The sequence below is a fragment of the Acyrthosiphon pisum genome, chromosome A2, assembly GCF_005508785.2.
Source record: "Acyrthosiphon pisum isolate AL4f chromosome A2, pea_aphid_22Mar2018_4r6ur, whole genome shotgun sequence".
Lineage (NCBI taxonomy): Eukaryota > Metazoa > Arthropoda > Insecta > Hemiptera > Aphididae > Acyrthosiphon > Acyrthosiphon pisum.
This window is the reverse complement of record NC_042495.1, coordinates 99,782,723-99,800,167: the sequence shown is the minus strand read 5'-3', so window position 1 is coordinate 99,800,167 and position 17,445 is coordinate 99,782,723. Positions and strand designations below refer to the sequence as shown.

The following is a 17,445-nucleotide window of genomic DNA, read 5'->3' as shown; positions in this document are numbered from 1 at the left end:
TTTTTCTTTTGTTTTTTCCCGGCGCTTTTGAAAACTACTGGGAAATTTAAATTTTGACCTCCCCAATGCACCAACGATATTCACTTTCTGATCGAACAAGATACTGAAAGTTGAAAAATCGTAGCATTATTTCGACTACTTATCGTGTACACAAAAAAAAATAAAAAAAAAAGTAAAAAAAAATAAAAAAACACATCATTGTAAAATCAATACATTCATCGTTCCACTCAGAATCTAAAAAATGTTTAGTTAAATGAGACGGAATCGATGTACTTTTTATCTTTTAATGTAAAATAGTATACCTACAGGCTACATTCCTACAATACTGACCGAATGAAAAGCATCTATAGCTCATTGTACAGTAAATATACACAAACTCACGACCCTAAAAAATGTATGATAATAATAATAATAATAATAATAATAAAAGCTACAGCGTGTAATGAAATAACCTTTGTAATATGTTTTACGTTCATGAATTATCTTCTTCTGTGTGTGGGTACTACATATTTTTAGCGAAGAAAAAAAATGCACAGAATTTTAAACAACACCCCTGGAATTTCGTCATGCCACGACCACCACATCGACAAGAACTGATATAGTCACATCAATTTCATAGGAAAAACGAACAAAAAAAAATTACGATAATAATTTCGTTTAAGTTGTGCAAATTATTATAACAACATTCGCTCCGCGTTCATAATATTTTCCCGACGAAGAAACGGCGGCTCTCTGGAAAGCCAAATAATTTCCACGAGGGTCTCGCAAACAGCGTTGTTATAATATTATTATTATTGTACCGAAAACTCGCGCAAGAAAGAATACAACAGAACAAAAAAAAACACTATTCATACGCCTCGTCCACCCTATCGTCTTCTTGTTACCCTCTCTTACTCCCACTCGAAGCTCTAGCAAAATAATTTTCCAAACCGTGAATATTCAGCAGGATCTCTGCGTTGAACACGATATTCTTTGGTTTTCATCCGCAGAGAACGATACGTTTTTTCTTTTGATAAAACATCGATAATTTAGGTTGCGAGGTGTATAATATTATATTCTACGGGGCCCACAGTTACCGTGTTACCGTTGTTTTGTTATTACTCACACTACAACACGCGGTAAACTGTAATTGAATATATTAATAATTAATAGCTGCGTATATTATATTATTGTATTATCATGCCAACAGTGAACAAGTATGTCGACTTATACCTACTTTTTATAACTAAACACATTAATTAATGCGTTACGATGCACTAACAATGTATCAACCTTACTAAACACCACGATATTAATATTACAGTGTTTCGTCCACATTATTGTACTTACTGATTTTTTTTTTTAAACACAATTTATGTTAAATCCAACCGAGTTTTTTAAAGAAGGTTCTCAATCACATTTTAAACATGATTACATATTCAAATGCAATTTTTTAGCAAAAACTAATTCAACATGCTATATTACTAATGTCTAATAGTACCTACCTAAAATAAATTACTTTAATTCAATGTATCATAAAATATACTTATAGTAATATAGACTGACAGGCCGCATCTTTGCTCGAAATCGATTTTCGTACAAAATGATTTTCATAATATCATTGAATTCAAATTTAACACATACATTACAGTGACCCACACGTTACTAATGTAGAGCAGAGCGGTACCCATTCGCCGTTCTTTTTTTTATTAATATTATCTTTGAAAATTGAAATCCGTACCTAGATCAATAAATAATTTACTAAATATATAGTCTACCTACCTCACTAATTTAAACTTAAATTAATCTCCAACCTACAGATTTAAGATAAAAAGATAATAATATTTTAATACAACGCTAAACACTCGAAACCTAACATAATAATATTATGTTATTAGCGCATCATTAAAATAATACAACGATGGATCTATAAAATAAATAGTGTTTCCAAGACCGAAATTTAAGTTTATTATTTGTAAATCTTTTGTTATATAATATACCGTATCGATGTAGCATATTATAATAATACAGTAACGAAAATGTTCACTTCAAAAGCTTCTCATCGTCGAAGAAAAGATAAAAATAAATTAAAAGATTGTATACTGGGATTATGTACTCTTTATAATTATTATTGTTGTACAAAATTCTTTTTTTAGAAAAAAAATACGGAAAGTGGTTTAATTATTACGCACCGTTTGTAACGTTATACTGTAGATGCACGCGAAACCTTTGAAATACGAAAACGAAAATTAATTAAAATCTCTAGCAATACAAAACCCGTTTAAGTGTTGGTACAATAATAATATAATATACAAAATATCAACTGTGCATATTATTATAACAATAAAATATACAAAATATCAACTGTGCATATTATTATAATAATTTAATATACAAAATATCAACTGTGCATATTATTATAATAATATAATATACAATATTATATCAACAGCGTATATTATAAATAATATATATTAATACCTGGTACTATCTGTGTTACCCGACTACACCGGCTGTAAAATGAATTCATATATTTATCGTTTTTCGTTTGCTTCAATTTAATGACAATAGAATACAATCCTTTATAAACACAATATTTGACAATATTATCATCTCTGAACATATCTATGAAGTAAATACAAATAAATAGAGATCATTTCAATGAATGTTAAAAACCAGATGTAAATCCTATATCGTAGAGAATTTAAATTGTTAGTCGCAATCATGTGTTTCCATCAAAAATATTTTAGGAATCAAGAAGTCACAATCCATAAAAGTAATCAATGTAGTTGTGTTCAAAATAATTTGATTTTTTTTTTTTTTAAATATATATTTGTCAGAATTGTGGCAATAATATCCCGGAAATGGTCCGAGACCAGGTATTTAGACCTGAGGAGACTCGCTGAAACGAATAATTTCTGCAATAATTCTAATACATTACAGGGCGTGGATGACTTTCAAATCGAAACAACCATACAGTTGAAAAATATTATTAAATCCTACAGGTATATCAATGATGTTCTAGAAACGAAACAAATCGACTGCGCAGACAAGATTATGTGACATTGTGACTCATATGTTAGTCGAACCTGTTTGATGTTTTAGCCGTGGAGTTTGTATTATGCTTAATACTGTTGCACATTACAGGCAGCTTTGACAAAGCAGTGAAACACACTAACTGTATGTCTACACTCTATACAATGTAATTATACCACTATAGAGGTACCACGAAGCCACTATACTGTTGGTTGGAGTATATTTCGGACCGCGGTAACCAGCACATCGTAAACGACTAAACGTATGATTAATTCAACCCAGTAAATGCGTTAAAAGTTCGATACTTAGTGAACCGCTTTCGCCGCCGATCTCTGTCGTCGTTATATTTGGACGACGGTGGTGCACTTAAATTACCATGAAAACCCCACACTCGAGTAGTCGAGTGCGTATATACAGAATTGGCGTCGTCGTCGTTAGTTCAACATAAATATTTGTTTGCCGGTAACGTTTCAGTGCAAAACTCGGTTTCGACTTAAACGAATTCCGACTATGCGATAGTATTTAGATTTTTGAAAATTAATTTATAAAATTTGAAGTATTCGTGGTTGTTATGATGATCAAAAATATTATAATATCAACCGAATATATTCGAACTGGAATCTTCCGTTGCATTATATGGCACATATTATTATATGTGCATACTGCGTTCATCGATGGGACTCGAGGCCTGTGCTTTATAATTTTTTATAATATAATTGCCGTCACGGGTTTTACTTTTTTTTTTCGATTCGCATAATGGTTGACCTACATATAATAATTTAATAAAAATTTCGTTCGCATAGTATTATATGCGTGCTGTAGACCGTTTCTCGTGAGTCGACTGTTGTAGTCATATATTATTATAAAATAATAATGTATATATTATTATAAACATTAATATGATAATATACGATCACACGCAGTAGTTATCTCCACGATTCACACCAGTGCCAGATTAAGGTGGCGTAGGAGGAGGCCGTTTTAATAAGACTGTAGCAGCAGCTGTATATAATATTATCATAACAGTCGCCGCGAAATGATAAAACGGAAATTTCGGTGCAAACCGTTTCACATAATACGCAATTACGAATAATGATTTAACGCCGAGGCGACGCCATATGTACATATAATACCATGGTATATATATAATATATACATATGGTACCGAGGTATATTCCAACACGTATTCGGATTAGGGCACACCTGCAACACTTCTCGGCCCGACGTATCGCATTTTCTTTTCTATTTCGATTTTCAATTACGTGCTACGCCGGCATAGAATAATCGTCTTTTCACTCTCGCGAGGCGGCGGACTTATCCGTTTATCATGATGTATGCATAATATAAAATATATTATCATACGTCGTGTATAGTATTTTTATTATAATAATATAATATTATTATGCGTATTGTCACCGCGTGATGACGGTGTAGATTAAAAGTGTAATATTTTGAAAAATATAATATAATAATATTTTAGTGGCGTAATCATTATTATTGTATTATAATATATTATGTTATTCGTCGTCGTCGACTCCGTGCACGCCAAAGATCTCTGGCCATGTATAATAATATTTAGCTGGCGCAGAGTGTACGCATATAAATTTATATATATTATTATATCGGCCGTGGTTGCCCCGGAAACGATGAAGATGCCTGATAACGGATCGTTGAACACGCGATACTCCGATGACGGTCTTTTTGTATACGCCCGTAAAATTGCAATTCCGCGAGAGCTTTTTTCCTTTTCAGCCTCATTAAAAAATCTACAGTTTTTTTTTTTAATATACCGGTATAACTGTGCCTGTCCACCTCGAAATTCAATAAGGGTTTATTTACGTTCGTACGCGTAGATACATATGGCCTCGAATTGATATATTTACTATCGAATACCGCCGTTTGTGTATTATATTGTTGGTTTTATTTTTCTAATTCTATCCACGAGCCTAGACTAAAAAGTTTGGAGCTTCGTGGACTTTTGTTATAATTCAGGTTTGGAACAAATAGGAAACAAAACAATTAAAATAAAGAAGGGGTAAAAAAATGTACGTTTATTTATTGTAATTATTTTTAATAATGAAGACGACGGGGCAGTATATAAATAACGTGTCGTGACTGTTTCATTTGAATATTATTTTGCAATAATAACATTTTCAACATAGTAATATTAAGTTACCATAAAGTATAGTTTATAAAGTAACTATGGACATACGTTGTTCGTTCCCCACGGTGTCATCATATGTCCCAAGGGCATCGACATGGAATACCCTCACCTATGACCTTGCCATTTTGATGTAAAATTACTCGACCGGAGTATGTTGGGGACTGCAGTTGCCTCCGTTGACGGTGGATGCGTATACTTAAGTATTTATAAAATATAGTCCGGAAATAAATGGTCCTATAATTCGACGGTGGAACAGACACGACGGGGCGTCAGCCGATCATCGTTCACTGAACAACAACTTAGGGGAATGTTGGGTGTAATAATATTATTATTATAATTAAAATCGATCGCGTGCGGTTGTGCAATCTTGTCGAGTGACGGAGGTGGTCGGTATTTCCGACGTGCGATCGGTGTTACAGTAAGTCTTTCACGATTTGGTGGCACGGCCAACAAATTATTATTATTTATAATCAAAAGTAAATATGTAAATAAAACGTCCCCGTGTTTATTTGTTGCATTTAAATAAGACAATAATACAATTATTATAACACGGCGTCCTGAATAGATAATTTAGCTACACCGATGTCGTATCTTTTTTTTTACGGTATCCGTCATGACGTCATGAACGTCTGTTGCTGCAAATAATAATAATATTATTAACGTCAATAATAATATAATAAATCGACAGACGACGACGAGAAAAAAAACGTTTATACATATTTTACTTTCTCGGCGATTACATAGGAAGGTATACTCAATAAGTCATCGCTCAAAGACAAAAAACATGATTCCGAGATGAAATCGAAAATTAATATAATAAATTGTCGTCGAATCACGCGCACCTGTCCCGCGATGATAATTAAATAGTATCAGACGAACGCCACTGCAGTCGATTTTCCGACGTCCGCTTAAAGAATAATAATTATATTTTTAAATAATAAAAGGTTTTAAAATGATTTTTTAGTCGGCGCCTTTAAATTAATTTCCCACCCTCGGGACGAGACGTCCACACATAATTAGGCACAACTCCGTCCGACGCGCTTTAATAATAATAATTGTATTTGTGTGTGCACCGCAGCACAAACCGTTTTCCGAATCAAATATTATAATTTTCCGTAATCAAATTCGGTCTGAAATCCGCTTGATATTATCTAATTTTCAACGACTTGTATATAAACCACTCCGATTTATCGCCCTCGCTGCCGGGTGCATCCTGTACATACATGCACAACCCTTACATATTATTGTATAAATAATTTAATATTATATTAATATTAAATCCGATGTTATTAGCTGTCGCGTGCTTGTCCCGAGTCGAATGATTTTTTTATTTTGTTTTTGATTTATGCATCGAGTGTACTTAATATTAAATTCTAATTTCATAAAATACTTCCGTTAAATGTTTCTACTGTATGTGGAACCCCGTCTTGAAATCTTGACTTTTTTATTTTTGTTTGTATTCCACGATATTTTTACAGTGATAATCGATAAAAACTAAAAATCGTTTTACTGCGGAATTGCTCTAATTGCAAAAGCTATATTTACTAAAAATCCCTATCACTATTCAAACATAGTGTGGGACTGAAAGGGTTAACAGTAGGTAGCTTGTTCCCCAAATCTAGTTGAAAATACGTGACTTACGTTTCCATTACGTAAATAGAACGAAATAATTCGTCTAAGATCTAAAATTGCTCCGATATTTATGATATAATTATTGCTTTGCGGTCCCTATCTGCTGATCATGAACATACAACGCAATAACAATATTATTATGTATGCACAACAGTATGTACGCATATGCTTTATTTTAATTCGAGTATTACGTAGGTATAAAGACATACGTATTGCGTTTAATATATTTCAGTACCTATTCATAGTAGTATTATAATAGTAATAATACGTATAGATCCCAAGGTAGTGTTCAGCTGCTTGGGTCTTTTGTACATCCGTTTTCCGTCAAGGCACGTAGCGCTCCACGCTCAAAAACCCATTTCATAATATATTATCATATTATTCCGTTATTTAAAAAAATTATGGTTATGTTAACAATATTAAACACGATGATGATCTACGACAACACACATTTTCGCAGGTTATTTGGTTAATGTATTTTTGAAGAAAAAATGGATTGCTATATGTAAAACAGGTAGTTTGAAATTAGAGTCTATTTGTAACACGTCATATTAACATTGCTCGTTTAAAAAAATCTAATTTTTAATCAGTTGTTTTTAATTTTGCTTATGAATGTGTATTATTTTAGTTTTGTAATCTGCAGAAGCAGTCTACAAATATTAAAAAAAATGTATTTTATTTATAAGCATAGATGACCACGGGGTTTGAAGTTTTAAAGATGTAGTGCACAAATGATGCAGTCCACCGACTACTGCTACAAATCCATTCATTTATAAAATTAAAATGCTTATTAAATAATAACCGATTATACTTAGGTACTTACTATTTATTTTATTTCATAGTATTAATTATGCATTATACATCAACGTTTTTAGAAAACAATTTCGTGAAAACACGATGAATTTAGCCATTTAAATGAATTCCGCTGAACCTGGTTTTAATATTAATACGTCAAACAACATGCAAAGGCAGTCGCACTACAATCATAGCAGGTAAATAGGTATAAAATAATATATTATGTGGTCTAATTACTAATACTATATAGATCGAGACGTTATAATATTATTATTACGACGTTATATTGTTGTCAATATGGTATTATACTCGTGACTTTTGATTGGCGACGAATTGGCGGTGCACAGATTTGCATTCAGCGAAGATTTTCCCCGGGCAGGCGGTCATAATGTAATATATAACTAACTACATAATAATGTAATCCTGGTCGTTTCGACTAAAAGCCGGGAGCTGGCCATTGTTATCGTGCCTCGGCCGGGTATGTACATGGCGGAGAAAAGGGTTTGGTATATAATATTTCGAACTTTATACATATATATATATATATATGTATGTACACGAGTAGGTAGTGTACGTTTACAATGCGTATACCTATACGTATATGCTATATATAAAATAATATATATATATATACGTATGTACATTGTACACGATCGGCTTGACAGCGAATCCAGCGCCGGCCAAACCACGAAAACATGATAAATTAAGAACGTCGCATCGTTCCCGCAGCCCTCACATATTATAGTGCGCCGGAGCCTATTATTTATACATCTATATAATATGTACCCGCCACACATCACCCCCCCCCCCCCCTAAAAAAATAAAAAAATCCTCGCGGCGTTTTACATAATACGATTTACATATAATATACACGCGTGCGTGTGCGTGTGTGTACGTATCTGACCTGACACATTGCCCCTCCTCCTCCCCACCCCACCACAAACGCGTATTTCGGGTGATTTTTTTTCCCGTCGAGTGTCACGTTTTCATTTATCTCGGACGCGAGTTTCCGTTTCACCTTCACCCACCCCTCCGCCCCCACGAAAACTCCCACCGATCCGTCGCATGGAGCTCGCGTATAGTCGCGCACACAACATATATTCGCACGATGTTCCATCCGCCCTCACAAACGATTTATCGTCTATAGTTAGGTAGGTGTATATAGATTGCATGCAGATGCTCGATCAGTGCTGACGTGTTGTATATTATATCCTACCACCAACGACCACCCTCTGCACCCATTCACCCATTATCGTGACGTCGACGACGGCGACTCAAACGAGTCCTGTACTCACCGATTGTAGTCCATATTTATACGCGTTTCATAGCACTGCACTCTTTGATATGGGAAAATTACATTTTTCCGAACGCCTGCCCACTGTGCCGGCTGTGAGGAAGCCGATATCGGTCACTACAACTGCTTACTATATTATTGCTATATTGGGTGGTTTTACTATAGAAATATTACACGTCGTCGATTAATCGACGCTCAAATCGAGTTAACATAATAATGCGCTATCCCGATTATAATATGGGTATTAAATAATAATTCTCGGGGGCGAAAAGCTCGTGTTAGACACGCACCTAATCTAATAAGTAAATATTATTATTATGTAAATATCTTGTGTTATATTCACGGGGATCATCGTAATGACCAAATTATTCAGAAAATGTACTGAAATATTTCAAACCCGCATCCTCTATTCCTCTCCCGTTAAAAAAATATATATACCTACGTACACAAAATATGTGTATACCTTAGATAATATTATGGCATAATACAATATAATAAAATGTCGGTCCTCATCGTATTATAGGGTTAGTGATAATGCGTAACGCGATAAGTTTTTATCCAAAACCTAGCTGTAAAGTCACGTAACCAAGCCCGGATTGGCTGCCTTTTCGAAGCATTTGAATTGGCTCCCGATACCAGGTAAACAATATATTGTATAATATGGACCCGAGCCCGAATTGTCCGTCGACATAAAACAGGAAAAATAACAATCTCCAATATAATTTATAGCAAAGTCAATACTTTTTTCTATTACCCTATATGTATATTACTTACCTCGATCCCATGGAAATTACAAGTTATAGTACTTTGGATGTAATTTTCGATCGTATCAATAAGTCGGTCGGTAGACGTCGTAGCTCTTACGCGCGAGAAACAGTAATCAAAAATTAGTTAGTGATATTTCAACTGTTATAACTATTGTGGTCACGAATGGTTACACTGATACACGAGATATGGTATAACTGAGTTGCCTACACAGCATAAATGTAACCTTAAGAGGACGTTACCCGCATGCATTGGTTGTCTCCGTCTTCCACACGTACGACATGGCAAATTGTCATTCGCTAGTTTCAATAATGTGCTGTTAGTTTCGATATTAGAGTGAATTGACATATTATAGTACTTTTAGGCAAGAAAATTATATTCTGTACTTAAGCGTCGACGAATTTTCAATATTTTGATTTTTAAGTGAAATATGGGTATGTGAAATATTACAAATTAAAAATCCTCATAGGTCGCTTGAAAATTAAAATATTAGAAATCGCCGACGCTTAAGCAAATATAATAATTTGTTCTTGCCTAACATTTTGATAATAGGTCAATTCACTATAATATCAAAACTAACAGCACGCCATTGAAACTATTGAATGAAAATTTGCCATGTCATACGTGCGTGTGACAGAGACACCAATTATATGGGTAGCGTCCTCTTAACAAGACAAGTTTTAATATTGTTTAAGTTTCTTTTAATAAATCGTCGACTATTAGGGTTACCTGGCAATGTATATTGTACGGTAACAATGTTAAAACTAAGCATAGGCGTATTTTAATGTGCCAACATGGATCAGACTTCAAAGCATATAATATAAATATACCAAGATATTATATCGATGTAGTTTTTTTCATATGAACTGTACTGATGATTTTAATGACACAGTTAATGTTTAAATTTAACTGTGCCGGTTTGTTTTTTTTATTAGTATTATCTATGAAATATTATGTAGATCGATAAAATATCAAACTATAATAACTACAGTCGCCAACATAACTAATGCAAATTTAAAATAACCTAAACGTTTTTTGAAGATAATAACATTATAATATTTTAACACAATGCTACACACTCGAAACTTAACATGATAATATTATGATATTACCACATCATTTAAATAATATTACAAGCGATGTATTTATAAATAAACCGTGTTTCCAAGACCTTAATTTATTTACGATTATTATTAGAAAATCTACTGTTCTATTTTCTATACAGTATCGATGTTCTATATATTTCTAGATACTTATATAATATTATTATGACGAATAGTGTAGAAACCTAAAATATTCGTAATTTATACGCCATAAAATATAACCTTAACAGTGTACCCTTTATATTATAAGTTTTAGTTTTAATTATAACTCATAAATAAATATGAGTCATAATAGCAATATAATAAGTGTACAAATTGGTAACCACTGTGTTTTATAGTGCTAGTTGTAGATGTCAAGACAAATGCACATTGTCATTCTAATGCCACTGTAACGTATGTGTTAAGTTTAAATTCATCAATAAATCATAATTTACGATGAAGAACAATTCTAAGCGGATACGGTTGTCTGCCTATATTATGTTTACAAAACAATTTAAATTCTAACACTTATAAAAGATGAATCTCTAACAAAATAATGGCCAAATTTCCATTATTTTCATTGTAATTGTGAAAATTTAAAATATTTTTAAAAAAATTGGAAATATATATTTTATATAAATTTTAATTAACTGTAAGAATACCGAGTGTTAAATAAACGAGATTTTTTTACTCGCAAACAAAAATTATATCATACACAAGTCGAATAAGAACTAAACTACTTAAGTAGACATTTCTAATATAATAAAAATGCTTAAACATTTTTTTTAATGTTATCTTGTATTGGAATTTAGAAGTGCATTTATTAATTTTTAATTTTTTCACCCGTGCATCCTAATCTTAAATAATGACATTATATTAATCGTTTGTACATGCTATGACTGTTGTACATATGTATAATATAGTATACCGCGGTATAGGGTTGATGCAATTTCGAAAATGTGGTTTCGACGACGATCATTCGTGCCTTCAGATACTATGATAATATTGTATAATAAAGCGTATACGTATATTTATCGCCGAAAATACCTGATCGCAGTACGTGCAAATACTACGTCATTTAAACCGCAGACTCTCCTCGTCTTCTCGTCAGGACATGGATTTATCGTTTCGATGCAGTGAGTACTGAACACTCACAAACCACTTAAAAATCATTACCAGTATATCCTCGTCGCACGTTCTGATAATATAACGATAAATTATGTTGTGTTGTACCTACCCCTAAATTTCGACGAAAACACCTAAATTTCTATACGCATGTGTAATAATAATATGATAAACCACGCAATGTGATTGCGAACGAGCCACGAAACGAGTAGACTGGTATCGGGTATATCGGGTGTAAATGTAGCTATTAATTGTGTGCTCTAAAACGGTATATAGGTAGGCGACGGTTAACGCTACGGCGGCTATAAATTAAATTTAAATCTAACCATAATGATTGTTTTGTTTTAAGAAACCATCGTCCTATCCATATATTTCTAAAAGTGACTAACACAAATCGACTGACCTAAAATCTGAACGGTATGTAACTATGTGGTAACAACTAGTAAGTAAGCGTTGACGTAAGTACAAGTTATCGCACTAATCGCAGTTTTACAAAATTATTCAAAATATACTAATAAACAAATGGTTTTCGTTATCTGCCAAAATCACCATCGACCGTAGTCGCCGTATTCGTTTTCCGGCAAAATTCGATTTCCACAAAAAAAATATTTAAATGTGTACGAAATATGATGAAATACTTGTCCGAATAGAACGAAATCATACAGTAGATGTGCATCGATACACGATGTATAATACTACAGGATGTGTAGGTATACAATGTGTGGATACACATGCCTCTGTAAGTATGTACAATTGTGTTACTTGATCATGAGATAAAGAGCAGCTGGTGTCTTCAATCTTTTTAGGCGGTTGCGAGACACCTTTTATTTTTAAGACATATCGTAGGCCACATGCATAATTAACACATATTAAAATGACTAATCAATTTAAAAAAAAAACATGCTAAGCTTAAAATGTGTTTGTGGGTTTCAGAAAAAGACGTATAGCTGAATACATCCGATAGGTAAGGCACGTGCATAATATACAGTCTAGGTATTATTGCTGTTATAACATCTTCCTATGACGACGGCGTTGTGGAAACAAATGAAAACAATAAGTTTTTTCTCGGAGACGTTGACGGAGAGATAAGAGATAAAAAGACGGAGACAGATATATTTACAGAGACAGATAGAGAGAGGGAGACACACACACGCCTACTCATGCATTAGTATACTCATTTTATAAGTACGTGTACACCATGGTCTACACGCGTAATAATGAAACTACTATAGTATAATATATAAATGAAATCGTTATTATACCTATTAGGCAAAACGATCGAAACTTTTGTATTCGCCTCTCCCCTATAAACCCACCACCCGCCCAGCGATGCATCCAAGTTTGCACTGAACCAAATCCCCGGGCCGGATGTACGCGAGCTTACGATATAATATAACGTAGAAAAAGACAAATATACCTACACAGGCGCTGACATGACGTGAACAAACACGCCCGGGCACAACGATTTAGGGGTGGCGTTTTTTCACCGAAAGGTTTTTTTTTTCGTGTTTTTAATTTTAATAATACTTCCATACAAATGTTAACTACCTACGGTTCTTAAAATTTGGCTAAAAAAAGAGAAAAAGGTTTATTGTGTTTTCACGTTTAATACCTACAATATTATACATTTATTATACCTATGTTAATATTATATATGAACACGAATAATACACTAGTGAATTGAACACGCAGCGCCTAAGGTGTTGAAACGCTAAAACCATTGCGTTTTTAAATCGCTATAATGCTCACATTAGATTTTTAATCGACTTAAGGTCTAGTGCAGCGTAAAAGTCTCTGCTGGCAATATTATTTCGGTAACTTTGTGTTTCAGTGAGTAAAGAACTACGTCTGAAATGAAAGATCAGAATTCTGTACGGAACGTTGTTATTATTTTCGTGTCATTTTTCTCGCCCCGTTCGAAACCCATCGAAAACTATTGAATTCGACGGCATAAATTAATTTACGGTTTGATGAAGTTCACGGAGGTACTTATTTTATGCGCAACAATATGTCTCTTTAAATCAAAACGAAAGATTTTGTTATGCGCACACGACGGCGTCGAGTGAGTGGGTGTGTAATGGCGACGGCAGCGCTGAAAATGATTTATAAAACTATTTACTCGGTTCAAAAGTTTGCCGCGGAAAATTTGTTATATTATTATATATAGGTACGTGTGCGGAATAAAAGCGGTAAACTGCAGCATACCGCGGGCGTGTTACCGCTATAACCGTTGAATTTCGTACTGTATATTGTCGTATCGTAACTTGGCTGTTGTTTAACGACGACATACGACGTGTGTATTAATTTAATAATATAATAGCAGTCCGAAGTTAAAGTATTATTGTTCGGTACAGGTACTCCCGTGGAGTGCAGCTGGAAATAAAAACTGGCTTATAGTTTAATATAATATAGGGCAGGCCGATGTTTAAGTATTTTTCTTCAGTGGGTACTTCTGTGGAGTGTAGTTGGAAATAAAAACTTAGGCTACATTGTAAAACACGATCGCCATTTTAAACCATAAAAACCCGATTGGTACGACCGTATTAGAAATTACATATCATATAATTTCCACATTACAATATTATGTACAACAGCTATATTGACACTTAAGTTTTTATAGATTCAACTTTCGCACATTTCATGAACAAAAACACCTTTTTATTACAAGTTAGAAGTATATTTTAGGAGTGACCAACATAAAAAAAAAATCGTTTTCGTAGATGGGAGACATCGAACACATCGCTAATCACGCATAATTATCTGTGGGAATATCGTAATTGTATTGAATACTTTGGGAAAACTTCAATTTCAATTTGAAATTAAAAGTGAGTAGAACTTATTAGGTACTTATTTATGCGTTTTATATTATATTCACCATCGTTATGAACGTGTAATAAAATAAAGTTACAAAAAATAAGTTTCATAAGCGTATACGAATACGCATGGTCATACATTTGTATAATTTTAGATTAATTATAAAACAATAAATTAAAAATGTTTTTAAACTATTTACCGTTCACAATATTCTTATTTATTTTATTAAAACAAAATTGGAACAAAAAACAAAACGAGTACCTATTTAGAAACTTATTTGCTTTATTCAAGTGGGAGGAAGGGGCGTAAAATTTGTAGCGAAAAAATCAAAATGAATGATTTATACACTAAGAATCTAACGATTACAAGATGGCGGCACGCCCTGTTCCGCACTGCGTTCAACCGTCTACAGTGTAGACTCTACACAGTTCCAATCGAGTGAAATAAACTCTTTGATTCTTTAACTGTTATTATCGCCCAACGTGGTATGGTTTTATTTTAGATTTAATCGATAATAATTGTTCGACTGCACCACGGAAAAACCTTAGTATTCCACACCAACATAGTAAAAAAAAAATAAACGTTAAGGCGACATAAAGGCGACTTCGCTTTCCGCCGCGATAACATGAACCGTGATTTCCAAAAATCAATTTGGCGCTACGATTCGCTGCATTTTGTGGTTAATACATGGTTATTCCATAGACCTTATATTATAAACTTGTAGACGGAGCATATGATAAGGCCTTCGGGGTCGGGTAGTGTGGTCTTTGACAATTTTCGTTACAGCGTGATATATATATTACTAGCTGATCCCGTGCCCATTAAAAATTCCAACTCCCTGTGAATAATATGTTTTATATTATAATTAAAACCCACGTCAACCATTTATAAACAAAAATGTCCATCGGAAATCTCAAAATCCCCATTTGAGCACCTCCCGTGGTTGGTCCTTTCCCTTTTTAAATTGGCCTATCATCTGCCTAGAGGTCTATTCTATTTCTGTACCAAATTTCATCAACATCGGTCCAGCCGTTTAGGAATGCATAAAGGACACACACACAGATAGACAGACAGACAAACATTCATTTTTATATACTTAGATATACCTACGGTTTTATAAATTTTACTGAATCATCTACTCCTTATGAGCATAGTACAAAGGGTCGTCCCGAGCAGCGCAGCCTGACAAGACTTCACCAATTGCACCCGTGCTCTGCCTATTAGTATATATAATATGGTCTATGGGTATACCAAAATTTTATCTCAGTATAATACAAGATATACCAGAGAGTAGAATCACTCAATGATACGCCTGCAAGGAAAATGATGATGATTTTTTCTGAAAATGATCGTTTAGTGAGAGACTCAATAGTCACCCAGTAAGTAAAGTCACGTACAAATTCCAACCCTATTGTATGGGTAATAACGCGTTTGGAGATACAATAATGAAACTCGTGCGTACTTACCGGACGTTAGCTAGCGTGTGCCTGCGATTCCGGAGGAACTTGTGATACTTCTGCAGATCTCCTATGCTGCCCTGTTCCGCTTGCATTTTGGCCGTGACCACCGAGGTGGAGGTGGCTGCGGTTGCAGCTGCCGCTGCCGCTATAGCCGCTGCTACTGCTGCTGCTTCTGCTGCGGGTCCAGGCGCTTGACTGTTGTCGTTGTTGTTGTCGTTGGCCGACGATGGCGTGGTGCCGGCGGCGCGTTCCTGGACACCCGAACCGACGGCGCCAGACGTGTCTGAACTAACGGTGTTCGTCACGCTCTTGGGCCGCAGGTTTTTCTTGCGCTTCCGGTCGGTGGCGGGCGCCGACGATGACGACACCGCCGCCGTGGTAGTGGCAGCCCTGGGCCAGGTCGTGTTCGTGGCCGATGGGGTGCCAGACGATGATGTCGGTGACGGGCAGCCGGCGGTCTCGCGGACGGTCAGCGAACGGTCGCCGTCCGTCGATGACGTCGGCTGATCGTCGTCCTCTTCCTCCTCGATGTCGTGCAACTGCTGTTGTTGCTGCTGCTGCTGCTGCTTGACCCCCGATACGGCGTGCGGTGGCTGTTGTTGTTGTTGTTGCTGATTTTGGTCGCCGGCGCCCGGGACGACGGACGAAGCCGACAACGACTTCCGGTCGGCGTCTGCGGTGACGGAACACGACGACGACGACGGCGCTTGGCATCCGGTCGACGACGACAGGGTGGCAGCGGCGACCTCAACTCGTCCCGGCGTTTCTATGGTGGACGACGACGGTGACGTTATCACTATTGTGGTTTCTGTCCTGTGTTGGTCACCACTTTTCTGTTGCTGTTGCTGTTGCTGCAGGTCGTCGCCGGCTTCGGATGCTGCTGCTGCGGCGTCGTCAGCGGCGGCGGCGGCCCGGCGGCTGTGGCGAAGGCGGCGGCGACGGCAGCTCCGGCAGCAGCAGCACCACCAGCTGCACTTGCTTGACGCACCCCCCACGCCGCCGGCTGCTTGACCACGCTCGCCGTTAGTTCCGGTGCGACCTGCGCGACCACGATGATCCCGCCGCCGTCCGTTCCGTTGATCCGGCCACTATAATATTGTAATGTTGAGCGCGCTCGCTTGTTCTATCAACGGCCACCGCGTCGTTTGTCGGCCACGGCCGCCGCCGTTCTACGATGCTCCCGCGCTCGGTTCCGCCCCTGTTCCGGATCACTGTCGTAGTTCCGCTCCCGGTTTGGCTGTTCCAATCGTCCGCCGATGACGTTCATAATAAAATTATTTCATTCAGTCATTTTTGATT

General features: G+C 35.7%; 2 protein-coding genes across 2 annotated transcripts in view; both read right to left on the bottom strand.

Moving 5' to 3' along the window:
- Nucleotides 1–17,413, bottom strand: part of LOC100574952 (cAMP-specific 3',5'-cyclic phosphodiesterase-like) — a 128,826-nt gene extending 111,413 nt beyond the window's left edge. The window contains exons 1-2 of the mRNA XM_029490908.1: nucleotides 17,333–17,413; nucleotides 16,153–17,234 (exon numbers count right to left, since the gene is read on the bottom strand). Coding sequence (XP_029346768.1) covers nucleotides 16,153–17,234; nucleotides 17,333–17,413 — 1,163 coding nt within the window. The remainder of the gene's footprint in view (nucleotides 1–16,152; nucleotides 17,235–17,332) is intronic.
- Nucleotides 1–17,445, bottom strand: part of LOC100166947 (cAMP-specific 3',5'-cyclic phosphodiesterase) — a 519,645-nt gene that overhangs the window by 373,201 nt on the left and 128,999 nt on the right. The gene's annotated exons all lie outside the window — the stretch shown is intronic.